This window comes from Myxocyprinus asiaticus, chromosome 25, assembly GCF_019703515.2.
Source record: "Myxocyprinus asiaticus isolate MX2 ecotype Aquarium Trade chromosome 25, UBuf_Myxa_2, whole genome shotgun sequence".
Taxonomy (NCBI): domain Eukaryota; kingdom Metazoa; phylum Chordata; class Actinopteri; order Cypriniformes; family Catostomidae; genus Myxocyprinus; species Myxocyprinus asiaticus.
Genome location: NC_059368.1, coordinates 2,390,911 through 2,407,290, shown reverse-complemented (window position 1 = coordinate 2,407,290; position 16,380 = coordinate 2,390,911). Strand labels below are relative to the sequence as shown.

Sequence of the window (16,380 nt, the reverse complement as noted above, 5' to 3'; positions counted from 1 at the left end):
GTCTTCACGGGTCCACTTGGATCCGAAAACCTGAGGTTCAACCCGAGACCCACACGGTTTGGGTTCAAAACTCGGACACGGGTCGGGACTGATATTAGTAGCCTCAGGTCTTGGGTAATTTTAAATAAATGTGCTTTTACCAAATGGACCCGAGAAGACCCAAATACTTTTAAAATATACCAGCTTTCCATTCTTCGGTTCGGGCGTTTAACAATATTCAATTATTTAAAACAAATACTATTATCTCACTTTTTCTGCATTCTCTGTCAATCCGCGCTTCTACGTATGTATAAATTACCAAAACCTCCTGGATACTGGTGTGCGCAGGCTGTACAGACGTCGCTGCCTTTTACATTTGGGTCCAGTTGGGTTCGAAAAAAATTGCCGTCGGGTCGGACTCGGGTCGTTTTTTCTTTTTTTTTAATGTATTTATGCACGTCGGGTTCAGGTAAGAAGTGGTTCGGGTCGATTCGGGTCAGGTACAGATCTTAGGACCCGAGAAGACCTCTAGTTCATACTACTAACTGAAAAGTTAATCATAATAGAGCACAACTGTTGGGTACTGGAATTAAAAATCTCATTCGTTTTCTCCATAAGGGAACTGATTTTTATGAAACCTTAACCTTGAACTTATAAACCTTTAAAGACAGGTCTAACATAAGCTCAGAGATTGTTAATCGATTCTGTTGAAGTCATCTGCCTGTGTTTTTTAACTACATTTTTAAAAAATTGCATTTTAATAGCAGAATTTGTGGTAAAGAACTACGATTCTGAAGAGTAAGTTACACCAATCAGAGAATCACAGCAAGCAAAGTGCGGCAAAAGATCTCTGCAGTGACCGCCCACTCCCATGACACAGTAAATGATCAAGTTGCTCTCACTACACTCTCAAACTACTTTTTTGCAATAAAATTAAAAAGCATTGGTCCTTTAATCTCCCCTGAGACCCCCGCGTGACTGCTGTGCGCATTTTCCATTTCCCTTTTTGATTTGTAACTAGCAGCACCTAATAAACAAGCAAAAAAATAATTCTAGAGAAAATAGTTTTCCTAAAAATGTACGTCCTCATATGTGGACAGTGGGACTAAGTTGTGAAATTCAATTTCAAGCTATAGAAAGTCAGATTTGTTTCATCAAATAGTTTATTTTGTGTCCAGGAGTGTTAATTATTCATGTTTTTGAGACATTGTAGACATTACAGCTGATTTTCTATAAAGCTGAATAAATATTTCTTATTCAAAGTAATGTCCAGCATCATCCAATCACTGCCAATCATGTTAAAATAAAATGATACATTATAAATTTTGAATCTATGTACTGATTATCATTGTCACATGTCTGTCAAACATGTTGAGTGATCCAAACATCATCTGCAGCCTGAAACTGAACTTTTGATCAGATTTTAGGAGTGAATGACTTAACCTCCAGTGTGCTGTCTGTTTGCACTGGTCTCAGAACAGTTTGAAATGCACCTTATTTTCATCCTAACTCCATATAAAGCCTCTGAAAGACACATTTTCAGCTTTTGCATGAATACATTTATTCTCCATGTGATAATGCACAGTAAATGATTTTTATGGAAAGTTAGTCATATTGTCCACGTACGTGGACACTGTGTTTAACAGCGTGCCATTTCATGATAAATTGATGTGATTTTTAAAATGGCATATCGGAAGAAACTAGAGACTCTACTCTATTGACTCAAACAGGTTTTAATGTAAAATCTTAAGCTGGTTTCTTACCAGATACAGTTATGTTGCCGTTTCTCCCAAAGACAGTTGTCACATGACTCGGTGCACTGAAAGTTTAACCCTTTAATGACAGCCTAGAGTCTCCTGAACTGAGATCAGTTGGTTTTAAAAAAATTAAGTTAAGCATAGCCTATAGTGAAGCCAAAACGTAATGTCCACGCATGTGGATGAGGGGGTCTCACGAGGATACTTCTAGGCAACTTCAAATCAGATGTGTATTTTATTTTATTTGTTTATTTATTTATTTACTTTATTAAGGATTTTTTGAAATCCAAATTGAAATAATCAATGGGGAAAATATTTCTGGAACCTAGACAGCTGAAAAAGTGGGTGAGTACTTTTGCTCTCTTTACATAGTTTACTCTTTTCTAAGCTCCGCCCCCTTTGTATACCATTGCTCGCTATGACGATCTTTGCAGAACTTCCCATAGGAGCTTGCCATGAACGGCGTGGTTTTTGGCAAAATATTTTAATAAACAGAACTGATAATAATATTACGTGGGCTTGAATGAAGAGTGACATTGTAATACATATTTATCTGATGTTTTTTGTAAAATAAATTGTTAAATTACTCAGTCTGCTTATAACATCTCATAACACACTCACTATGATACTGTGAACTCTTTATTTACTGTCGCCTTTACTAAGATCTGAAGCAATGTGTGAATGAATTAACGTTCAGTTATTTGCTTTAATTTACCATGGAGCAAATGTAAGTGTCCTTGCTGATGTTATACATGCTCATTTGGGAATGAGGGCTTACTTTTTTTTAAAAGAAAGAAAAAACACTGCATGTATCTCAGTAGCGGTTCTAGCTTGTATGGCACCCTGGGCGAAACCCGCTTCAACACGCCCCCAAAGTTGTTGACCGTGGTGGGGGGGGGGGGGGTAGATTGTATGGCACCTTGGGTGAAACCCGCTTCCACCCATGGGTGGGTGGTCCGTGTGGGTGCCTCGTGCCGCCCCCCCGCAAGATGCCGCCCTGATGTCGCCCATGCCTAAATCCGCCACTGAGGTATCCTCTCTAGGTACCTTGTGTCATTATTACAAGTGATCAAGCAACAACATTTTGTTAATTTTGTGGATAATTTAAAATAACACTTAAACTGCTTAAACACACATCACTCTCACATACTCTCGTTTGTAAAAAGTTGCTAAGATAGGATTGGTCCAAAAAGATTTTCAGGCGAAGGGTCAATTGCATAAATATTGTCTGTCATAATGCATAGTGCAGTAAGCAGTATTTTTGTATTCTGTATCAAACACAGTCAAAGTTGTTCTGTCACTGTAACAGATTTGAGGAAACTGGGGTGAGCTAAAAGACACTTAATGCTAAATAGTGGTGGATTAATAGAAATACAGTGTAACATTTAACAACACAGGCATTGCGCACAGGCATAATGCTTCAAGCTTAAATATTCAAACAGTGTTAGCACTTAAACAGTTTCATCCCAATGGGAATTCAGGAAAGAGAAAGAAAGGGTCGTGAAATGATTTCGTGTGACAGAGAAGGAGGTGCAGCCTGAGCAAATGAAAGGAGAGGTAGGCATAGAATGTGTAAATTGATTTGAAGGTCGGATAACCATGAATAATTAATATCCAGAGGAAAACACTGTTCACTTTGTAGTGGGTCTCTCGCTCAGGAGAGAGACAGAGAGAGAGATATATTTCTTGTGTTCAGAGTTTTAATCCGGCTACTCAAGGAACACACAGATTCACACACACACACACACACACACACACACACACACACACTTGGCTGTGTAATCCAGTGTGGTCATGGGGAGATTTCAGAAGGTTGTGGCAGCCAAGTGCTAAATTAATTATACACAGTGCTTTTGTCTTAGAGGCCAATCCTATACTCTTTAAACTCACAGACCTCTGAGATTTACATATTACACATTGGCTCTTAAATGCCTCTTTTTTTAAAGAGAGCATATCATACTTTTTTGTTTTATTTTTTACATTTCTTGCACCAAACACAATTTTGAGGTATGACTTCTAACCCTGACCCTCACTAACCCTAACATCAACATTTTATATTTGTTTGATAAAGACAGCACAGAAGTTTGCTGATAAAGTTAAAGTCCTTTAATAAATATCAAATGGAATAAGAAAAGAAAATTCTTAAATTCTTTCAGTAAATCTGTCTTATCTATTCTCTCACTCAGGTTTAGATGGGGGACTGGGACCAGAGAGAGGATGCTCATCAAGGTGTCGGATCGAGAACCCAGTTTTCTATCGCAGGGAAATGGATATTCCAGTTCGTCTCCACGCTCCAGACGATCGTCCAGCAATGCCCCTTCAGACCCTGAAGCCACGCCCCATTCCCTGCCTGACCGCGGCCAAACGAAATCTCCGTTCCTGAAGAGGGTGGAGCTGGGCGGCACTCAGCGTCGTTGCTCAGGCGACTCTCAGCCATCATCCCCTCGCTATGCTTATGAACCTCCCCTCTACGAGGAACCGCCTTCGGAATACCAGTCCCCACCTATTTACGAGGAACCACCCACAGACATGCATTGCGATCCGGCCTTTTATGGTTCTGATAGGTCACCGGCACGTAAACCAGGTCTCTACCACTCTCCCAAGCAAAACCCTTCTCCTTACGGTCAACTAGTGTTGACGAGACAGCGGAGCTCCACGCCCGAAAAGACGTCCAACCAAGGTGATCGAGACTATAGCTCTGCAGGGCGGGACTACAGGTCCAGTGGGCGGGATTACAGCTCTGCTGTGAGGGACTACAGCTCTGGTGGGCGGGATTACAACTCTAGTGGGCGAGAGTACAGCGCGGCTGGGCGGGAATATGTTAAGCAGCTGGTTTACGTTGAGCAGTCAGGCTCTTCCCCTCAGTTTAGGACGACAGAGCATCTTCTGAGCTATGGGACGACTAGTTCAAATAGTTTGTCAGCCGGATTGTCGTACGGTGGCTCCTTTACGCTACAGCACAGTCACAATGTCAATGGCGCCAACCGAAAACGTAAGAATCGAAAGCCGTCCCTTCCGGGAGGGGAGGGAGAAAGCTTGGGATCGGGTCTTGGGGCGATGATCACTCAAGCCCGATTGGCTTGGGAGGCCCAGCAGATGTTACATCAGCGAGGGGGTGTGTCCTCCGACCAAGGAGGGAAGGATGGGTACGAAAGCGATGGGGCCACGCCCCTGCCTTTGCCCGGCCCGGTTGTGCGGGCGTTCAGTGAAGACGAAGCCCTTGCGCAACAGGATGGGCACTGGAAGCGTGCCACCCTGGACAGATTGGCATTTCCTCAAACGTTGTTAGAAAAGAGTTTATCGGTGCAAACCAACCTGGCATCACCGGAACCCTACCTTCACCCATCACAGGTAATGTACAAAGACATGCATGTTGCATCAGATACTGAAAACATTGCTAAGATTCTCAAATTTATACCACTGCAAAGAATGGGAGATAATTGCCAGATATCTTCTGAAACCAAGGTATTATTGCAACAGTAGGGCCACATTATGATGCATATTGCCATTTCTTATAGGTTTTCCCATAACTCTCAATGCTTTATGATTTATTAGTGGTAATTACTAAGGAAAGACTCAGTATTACTATTCAGCATGTAACCTGTTCTGCAATGTTTGTGCTACAGATAGGAATGATACCTCAAATCATGCAGATTGTTAAGGAGAGGTATGTTGTTACTTCTCAAAGCAATTAGACCTACGGTTAAAAAAACAGGTGAGAAAATCTCGTAGACTTACATTAAAGAGGGACAAAAGCCATAACTAGAGACCTGAATATTGTAGAAACTTGGGATTGGACTCCTCGAGCCATTAAGTGTAACAGGAGCCAGCTGGTGTGTAATACAGTAGCTGTGCGGGTCGAGCAGGACCGATGACAGTGGTGCCGTGACCCTGATGGGAGTGAGGTATAGGTAGCTGTGCGGTATGTGTAAATCTCACTCCCCTGGCCTCAAGAGGCGCACTAGCGACTGACGCAAGAGGCTGTAGCCTTTAGCCTCCTCGTTAGCGCACATGCCGGCTGACGCCGGTTTGAATCCCACTCAGAGCGGGCCGAGCAGGACCAGTGACATAAACAACCACCCAAACCACCCTAGCATCCACCTAGCACAGTGGTTCCCAACCCTGATCCTGGAGTACCCCCAACACTGCACATTTAGGATGTCACCCTTATTTAACACACTTCAATTAACTCATCAGCTCATTAGTAGAGGCTACATGAGCAGAACAGGGTGTGTCAAATAAGGGAGACTCTTGTCTCTTGAAATGTTTTCCAGGACCAGGGTTGGGAATCACTGACCTAGAGCATCCTTGCGACTGGACAGCAATAGTCTGCAAAACACCCACCACACCTGAGAGCCGTTGCAGCAAAGCTTGCTTGCGCATGCACCATTCACAGTTTCTCCAGAAAACGTTAAAACCTACGTACAGTATTTTGCCTTTAACTTAATTTAAATTTCCCTTAAATTGCATGGGTCATATCAGACTCATGCTGCAGTCACTTTTGCCGACTGGATTGTCATAACACCATTAAAATTATAAACTAAGTGGTTTACTGGACAATCAAATAAACCATAGAAGCAATACGTATTCTAATTAATAGCAATAAAGTCAAAGTAAGTGTACTGAGTCAATACTATAATATAAGAGTGCACTTTTATGATACGGTACCAATTCTTGCAGTTATTTGCCGTGCAATAGAAAAGGGGAAACTGTGGGAGATCTGAATACATTAGAGTTGCATGTCTGTAATGAAATGGATTCCTCAGAGGGTGTTTTTGTGGGCAGCACTGAGTTGAACTCTGAGCTCTTTTAGCCCAATATAATGAGCATTTAAATGTCCTGTCAACCTGCTAGAATCATGCCTAGTTAAATGCTGGCAGTGAGGTTAATTGGGATGTCTGACCTTAAGATGCCTGTTACCTAACCAGAATACCTTTGTCCTGGGTATATGGGATTCTGCAGGGTCGCAATCTGCTGCTAAATTGTTTCTGGGTGGACTTCTTTTTATGTTCTGCTCCATTTGTTGATAATAATAGTCAAACAGACAGCTTAGAAATCAGTGTATTTAGCCAAAAAAGTGATCTGTGGGCTTGCATTGATGTGTATAACAAAATTTGCAAATAAGGATCATACTTCAGTGTGGAACTCTTGAGGACATGTATGATAACTCAAATCATGCTGCTTGTTGAGGAGCGGTGTGATATTTTCTCAGTGATCCTACTTATGATTTTACCTGACAGATGATTAAACGAGAAAACAGACTAAAGGAATTAATTTACAGCAATGAAACAACAGAAAATAACCACGTTAAGATCACTAATTCACAGAAGTATTTAGAAATACATAAAAGACACAGCAGGGCCAGTTAGAGTTCTTGGGCCAGTATTTGGGAATGTTTCAGCCTTATTTATCCATGCAAACTTGTGGCAGACATTTATCCAGCAGTACTTGCTAGTTCCTTTTACACAGAAACGCCCTGCTGTTAGCATATTAATATTTCAGCATGTGTAGTTTTAGGCTCTTTATGGAGCTCTCTTATGACATCATGTCACAGACTCCACAAACACTCAAGTGTTCAGGAAATAAGCAGTCATGTACAATGCATTTATCTTATATGCTTTCATGTGTTCATGTGTGCAGGTATATGCGTGTGTGCGATAGATTGAATCACGCAAAAAGATATATATATATATATATATATATATATATATATATATATATATATATATATATTATATATATATATATACTGTATATACACTCAGTTTTTGAATTATTTAATGTATTATTAGATTTACATGTACAGTATTATTTGTGTTATTTCACCCTGGCATTAATAAAAAAAAAGTCCCCACTGCTGATGGTGTTTCAGATATATGGTAGTTGCTTAGGGAGTGAAAGTAAGTGTTCTTTCACACTACACTTTTGGTGCGCACCCGAGTTTGAATGACGTCAAAGTTCGATTCGTTTGGGTGGTGTGAACGCTGTTTTCCGAACTCGGGTGCACATCCGCGAACCGCACCCGAGTCCGCTTGAAAAGGTGGTCTGGGGTGTAGTTCATGTGAACTCCAGTGTGGTTTGCTGCTAATGAACGCTGTTGCACCAAATCGTGGAAGTGAACCACTTTTGATGACATATAATCTTTGCAGGCTGCTGGTCGCAATTATTATGGTTAATGGATTTCTTATATCAGCATGTGTCAAAATAAATCACCTTCACAGAGCAGCTCACATTCTTCACATCTCTTGCAACGCATCCGCAGGCACGCAGCAGACAAACGTTCAATGCATCCGTGCCAGACAAACATAATAATTTTGGTGGTAAATCCAAAGAGATGAATACTTTAATAACACAGCAAAGCAAATTTTTTCTGGAGTTGTTGCCTAGTTACAGTGGTAAACAGCTGCCGCTTGTACTCACTTTGATGACATAATCGGACCATGGTTCGAACCCCAAAAATATGATGTGAACAGAGAACAGTGGGGTCAGGGGTAGGGGGGAGCAAACGAATCGAGTTCGGTCCAAGCAATCAAACCAAGTGTGAAAGCACCCTAAATTTAGCATCTTCATTTCATTTTCCCAATAGGCTCTTATTACTATGAATTAAAGTTGACATTGAAGAATCATGGCTAGGGAATATAGAGAGGGGGCCAAGACAAGTAAGACATAGATGAGCAATGTAAATATGCTCAGTGAGATATGAGAAGAGCATGGCAAGGATGAGAGGAGGGAATCGACACATGCACCAGCAGTCCAAACGTGTTTGTACAGCATTAAAGACAAGATTGAGTGAATGTAATTGATGTACTGAAGCGCTGAATGATCGCAGGATGAGCAAGAAAGAGGAGGACTGCATGACTCATTTAATAATCGAGTTGATCAAGAAAGCCTGCGGCCAAGAAAATTTTACACTCTTCTCACAGCAGCGATTGTCCATAATTCCTGAAGCTGCCATTTAAAAATAATGTCCGCTCGTTTGCTCAATTATACACTGTCTATGTGATTTTTCACCTGTTTTATCATCCACCAGTTGAAAATCATAAGTCTGATCTCTAAAGTAACAGCACATGTCTCCTCAATAAGACACATGATTTAAGGTATCATTCATGACTGTTGCATGAACACACAACCACTCAGTACAATTTAGCAAACCAGATAATAACGTGCTTACAACAACTCAGAGCACCCTAGCATCCACAAAGCAACACGCTTGCAACAACTCAGAACACCCTAGCAACCACAAAACAATGCATTTGTAACAACTCAGAACACCCTAGCAACCATGTAGCATCGTGCTAACAACTATTCAGAACACCCTAGCAACAACATAGCAACACACTTGCAACAACTCAGAACACCTTAGCAACAACAAAACAATCCAAGAAACCTCATAGCAACACGCTAACAATTACTCAGAATGCCCTAGCAACCACATAGCATTGCGCTAACAACTACTCAGAACACCCTTGGAAAAACATAGCAGCGTACTAACACAACTATTCAGAACACCCTAGCAACAACATAGCAACACACTTGCAACAACTCAGAACACCTTAGCAACAACAAAACAATGTGCTTGCAACAACTCAGAACACCCTAGCAACCATGTAGCATCGTGCTAACAACTACTCAGAACACCCTAGCAACAACATAGCAATGCACTTGCAACAACTCAGAACACCCTAGCAAACACAAAGCAACACGCAACAACTCAGAACACCCTAGCAACCATGTAGCATCGTGCTAACAACTACTCAGAACACCCTAGCAACAACATAGCAATGCACTTGCAACAACTCAGAACCCCCTAGCAAACACAAAACAACACGCAACAACTCAGAACACCCTAGCAACCACAAACAACACGCTTGCAACAACTCAGAACACCCTAGCAACAACAAAGCAACATGCTTGTAACAACTCAGAACACCCTAGCAACCATGTAGCATCGTGCTAACAACTACTTAGAACACCCTAGCAACAACATAGCAAAGTGCTTGCAACAACTCAGAACACCCTAGCAATGACAAAGCAACGCACTGGCAACAACCCAGAACACCCTAGCAATGACAAAGCAATGCAGTTGCAACAACTTAGAACACCCTAGCAACCACAAAGCAACATGCTTGCAGCAACTCAGAACACCTTAGCAACCATGTAGCATTGCACTAACAACCACTCAGAACATCCTAGAAACCTAATAGCAATGCACTAACAGCTACTCAGAACACCCTAACAACCACATAGCAACGTACTGACACAACCGCTCAGAACACACTAGCAACCACATAGCAACACACTAACGACCACTCAGATCATCCAAGAAACCTCATAGCAACACGCTAACAATTACTCAGAATGCCCTAGCAACCACATAGCATTGCGCTAACAACTACTCAGAACACCCTTGGAAAAACATAGCAGCGTACTAACACAACTATTCAGAACACCCTAGCAACAACATAGCAACACACTTGCAACAACTCAGAACACCTTAGCAACAACAAAACAATGTGCTTGCAACAACTCAGAACACCCTAGCAACCATGTAGCATCGTGCTAACAACTACTCAGAACACCCTAGCAACAACATAGCAATGCACTTGCAACAACTCAGAACACCCTAGCAAACACAAAGCAACACGCAACAACTCAGAACACCCTAGCAACCATGTAGCATCGTGCTAACAACTACTCAGAACACCCTAGCAACAACATAGCAATGCACTTGCAACAACTCAGAACACCCTAGCAAACACAAAGCAACACGCAACAACTCAGAACACCCTAGCAACCATGTAGCATCGTGCTAACAACTACTCAGAACACCCTAGCAACAACATAGCAATGCACTTGCAACAACTCAGAACACCCTAGCAAACACAAAGCAACACGCAACAACTCAGAACACCCTAGCAACCATGTAGCATCGTGCTAACAACTACTCAGAACACCCTAGCAACAACATAGCAATGCACTTGCAACAACTCAGAACCCCTAGCAAACACAAAACAACACGCAACAACTCAGAACACCCTAGCAACCACAAACAACACGCTTGCAACAACTCAGAACACCCTAGCAACAACAAAGCAACATGCTTGTAACAACTCAGAACACCCTAGCAACCATGTAGCATCGTGCTAACAACTACTTAGAACACCCTAGCAACAACATAGCAAAGTGCTTGCAACAACTCAGAACACCCTAGCAATGACAAAGCAACGCACTGGCAACAACCCAGAACACCCTAGCAATGACAAAGCAATGCAGTTGCAACAACTTAGAACACCCTAGCAACCACAAAGCAACATGCTTGCAGCAACTCAGAACACCTTAGCAACCATGTAGCATTGCACTAACAACCACTCAGAACATCCTAGAAACCTAATAGCAATGCACTAACAGCTACTCAGAACACCCTAACAACCACATAGCAACGTACTGACACAACCGCTCAGAACACACTAGCAACCACATAGCAACACACTAACGACCACTCAGATCATCCAAGAAACCTCATAGCAACACGCTAACAATTACTCAGAATGCCCTAGCAACCACATAGCATTGCGCTAACAACTACTCAGAACACCCTTGGAAAAACATAGCAGCGTACTAACACAACTATTCAGAACACCCTAGCAACAACATAGCAACACACTTGCAACAACTCAGAACACCTTAGCAACAACAAAACAATGTGCTTGCAACAACTCAGAACACCCTAGCAACCATGTAGCATCGTGCTAACAACTACTCAGAACACCCTAGCAACAACATAGCAATGCACTTGCAACAACTCAGAACACCCTAGCAAACACAAAGCAACACGCAACAACTCAGAACACCCTAGCAACCATGTAGCATCGTGCTAACAACTACTCAGAACACCCTAGCAACAACATAGCAATGCACTTGCAACAACTCAGAACACCCTAGCAAACACAAAGCAACACGCAACAACTCAGAACACCCTAGCAACCATGTAGCATCGTGCTAACAACTACTCAGAACACCCTAGCAACAACATAGCAATGCACTTGCAACAACTCAGAACCCCTAGCAAACACAAAACAACACGCAACAACTCAGAACACCCTAGCAACCACAAACAACACGCTTGCAACAACTCAGAACACCCTAGCAACAACAAAGCAACATGCTTGTAACAACTCAGAACACCCTAGCAACCATGTAGCATCGTGCTAACAACTACTTAGAACACCCTAGCAACAACATAGCAAAGTGCTTGCAACAACTCAGAACACCCTAGCAATGACAAAGCAACGCACTGGCAACAACCCAGAACACCCTAGCAATGACAAAGCAATGCAGTTGCAACAACTTAGAACACCCTAGCAACCACAAAGCAACATGCTTGCAGCAACTCAGAACACCTTAGCAACCATGTAGCATTGCACTAACAACCACTCAGAACATCCTAGAAACCTAATAGCAATGCACTAACAGCTACTCAGAACACCCTAACAACCACATAGCAACGTACTGACACAACCGCTCAGAACACACTAGCAACCACATAGCAACACACTAACGACCACTCAGATCATCCAAGAAACCTCATAGCAACACGCTAACAATTACTCAGAATGCCCTAGCAACCACATAGCATTGTGCTAACAACTACTCAGAACACCCTTGGAAAAACATAGCAGCGTACTAACACAACTATTCAGAACACCCTAGCAACAACATAGCAACACACTTGCAACAACTCAGAACACCTTAGCAACAACAAAACAATGTGCTTGCAACAACTCAGAACACCCTAGCAACCATGTAGCATCGTGCTAACAACTACTCAGAACACCCTAGCAACAACATAGCAATGCACTTGCAACAACTCAGAACACCCTAGCAAACACAAAGCAACACGCAACAACTCAGAACACCCTAGCAACCATGTAGCATCGTGCTAACAACTACTCAGAACACCCTAGCAACAACATAGCAATGCACTTGCAACAACTCAGAACACCCTAGCAAACACAAAGCAACACGCAACAACTCAGAACACCCTAGCAACCATGTAGCATCGTGCTAACAACTACTCAGAACACCCTAGCAACAACATAGCAATGCACTTGCAACAACTCAGAACCCCCTAGCAAACACAAAACAACACGCAACAACTCAGAACACCCTAGCAACCACAAACAACACGCTTGCAACAACTCAGAACACCCTAGCAACAACAAAGCAACATGCTTGTAACAACTCAGAACACCCTAGCAACCATGTAGCATCGTGCTAACAACTACTTAGAACACCCTAGCAACAACATAGCAAAGTGCTTGCAACAACTCAGAACACCCTAGCAATGACAAAGCAACGCACTGGCAACAACCCAGAACACCCTAGCAATGACAAAGCAATGCAGTTGCAACAACTTAGAACACCCTAGCAACCACAAAGCAACATGCTTGCAGCAACTCAGAACACCTTAGCAACCATGTAGCATTGCACTAACAACCACTCAGAACATCCTAGAAACCTAATAGCAATGCACTAACAGCTACTCAGAACACCCTAACAACCACATAGCAACGTACTGACACAACCGCTCAGAACACACTAGCAACCACATAGCAACACACTAACGACCACTCAGATCATCCAAGAAACCTCATAGCAACACGCTAACAATTACTCAGAATGCCCTAGCAACCACATAGCATTGTGCAAACAACTACTCAGAACACCCTTGGAAAAACATAGCAGCGTACTAACACAACTATTCAGAACACCCTAGCAACAACATAGCAACACACTTGCAACAACTCAGAACACCTTAGCAACAACAAAACAATGTGCTTGCAACAACTCAGAACACCCTAGCAACCATGTAGCATCGTGCTAACAACTACTCAGAACACCCTAGCAACAACATAGCAATGCACTTGCAACAACTCAGAACACCCTAGCAAACACAAAGCAACACGCAACAACTCAGCACACCCTAACAACCATGTAGCATTGTGCTAACAACTACTCAGAACACCCTAGCAACAACATAGCAATGCACTTGCAACAACTCAGAACACCCTAGCAAACACAAAACAACACGCTTGCAACAACTCAGAACACCCTAGCAACAACAAAGCAACATGCTTGTAACAACTCAGAACACCCTAGCAACCATGTAGCATCGCGCTAACAACTACTTAGAACACCCTAGCAACAACATAGCAAAGTGCTTGCAACAACTCAGAACACCCTAGCAATGACAAAGCAACGCACTGGCAACAACCCAGAACACCCTAGCAATGACAAAGCAATGCAGTTGCAACAACTTAGAACACCCTAGCAACCACAAAGCAACGTGCTTGCAGCAACTCAGAACACCTTAGCAACCATGTAGCATTGCACTAACAACCACTCAGAACATCCTAGAAACCTAATAGCAATGCACTAACAGCTACTCAGAACACCCTAACAACCACATAGCAACGTACTGACACAACCGCTCAGAACACACTAGCAACCACATAGCAACACACTAACGACCACTCAGATCATCCAAGAAACCTCATAGCAACACGCTAACAATTACTCAGAATGCCCTAGCAACCACATAGCATTGCGCTAACAACTACTCAGAACACCCTTGGAAAAACATAGCAGCGTACTAACACAACTATTCAGAACACCCTAGCAACAACATAGCAACACACTTGCAACAACTCAGAACACCCTAGCAACAACATAGCAATGCACTTACAACAACTCAGAACACCCTAGCAAACACAAAGCAACACGCAACAACTCAGCACACCCTAACAACCATGTAGCATTGTGCTAACAACTACTCAGAACACCCTAGCAACAACATAGCAATGCACTTGCAACAACTCAGAACACCCTAGCAAACACAAAACAACACGCTTGCAACAACTCAGAACACCCTAGCAACAACAAAGCAACATGCTTGTAACAACTCAGAACACCCTAGCAACCATGTAGCATCGCGCTAACAACTACTTAGAACACACTAGCAACAACATAGCAAAGTGCTTGCAACAACTCAGAACACCCTAGCAATGACAAAGCAACGCACTGGCAACAACCCAGAACACCCTAGCAATGACAAAGCAACGCACTGGCAACAACCCAGAACACCCTAGCAATGACAAAGCAATGCACTTGCAACAACTCAGAACACCCTAGCAAACACAAAGCAACACGCAACAACTCAGCACACCCTAGCAACCATGTAGCATTGTGCTAACAACAACTCAGAACACCCTAGCAAACACAAAGCAACATGCAACAACTCAGAACACCCTAGCAGCCATGTAGCATCGTGCTAACAACTACTCAGAACACCCTAGCAACAACATAGCAATGCACTTGCAACAACTCAGAACACCCTAGCAAACACAAAGCAACACGCAACAACTCAGAACACCCTAGCAACAACAAAGCAACATGCTTGCAACAACTCAGAACACCCTAGCAACAACAAAGCAACATGCTTGTAACAACTCAGAACACCCTAGCAACCATGTAGCATCATGCTAACAACTACTTAGAACACCCTAGCAACAACATAGCAAAGTGCTTGCAACAACTCAGAACACCCTAGCAACGACAAAGCAACGCACTAGCAACAACCCAGAACACCCTAGCAATGACAAAGCAATGCAGTTGCAACAACTTAGAACACCCTAGCAACCACAAAGCAACGTGCTTGCAGCAACTCAGAACACCTTAGCAACCATGTAGCATTGCACTAACAACCACTCAGAACATCCTAGAAACCTAATAGCAATGCACTAACAGCTACGCAGAACACCCTAACAACTACATAGCAACGTACTGACACAACCGCTCAGAACACCCTAGCAACCACATAGCAACACACTAACGACCACTCAGATCATCCAAGAAACCTCATAGCAACACGCTAACAATTACTCAGAATGCCCTAGCAACCACATAGCATTGTGCAAACAACTACTCAGAACACCCTTGGAAAAACATAGCAGCGTACTAACACAACCGCTCAGAACACCCTAGCAACCACATAGCAACACACTAACGACCACTAGCATTGTGCAAACAACTACTCAGAACACCCTTGGAAAAACATAGCAGCGTACTAACACAACCACTCAGAACACCCTAGCAACCACATAGCAACACACTTGCAACAACTCAGAACACCTTAGCAACAACAAAACAATGTGCTTGCAACAACTCAGAACACCCTAGCAACCATGTAGCATCGTGCTAACAACTACTCAGAACACCCTAGCAACAACATAGCAATGCACTTACAACAACTCAGAACACCCTAGCAAACACAAAGCAACACGCAACAACTCAGCACACCCTAGCAACCACATAGCAACATGCTATGACCACTCAGATCACCCTAGCTACCACATAGCAATGTGCTAACAATCACTCAGAACACCCTAGCAACCACATAGCAACATGCTATGACCACTCAGATCACCCTAGCTACCACATAGCAATGTGCTAACAATCACTTGGAACACCTTAGCAACTACATAGCAACACGCAAGCAACCGCTCAGAACAACCTAGCAACAATATATACAGTATACTGTAAATATGCAGTAGATACATTATATATACAAAGATATACTGTATAT

The 16,380-nt window shown here is 42.7% G+C and overlaps 1 protein-coding gene across 2 annotated transcripts in view; it reads left to right on the top strand.

Annotated features, from left to right (window-relative positions):
* The window catches only part of LOC127416297 (rho GTPase-activating protein 39-like), a 70,011-nt gene that overhangs the window by 31,191 nt on the left and 22,440 nt on the right, over positions 1 to 16,380 (top strand). For both annotated transcript variants that reach the window (XR_007893088.1, XM_051655564.1), the window contains exon 3: positions 3,923 to 5,087. Coding sequence is in view for 1 of the 2 variants with exons in the window: in XM_051655564.1 (XP_051511524.1) it covers positions 3,923 to 5,087 (1,165 nt within the window). In the remaining variant the exon portion in view is untranslated. The remainder of the gene's footprint in view (positions 1 to 3,922; positions 5,088 to 16,380) is intronic.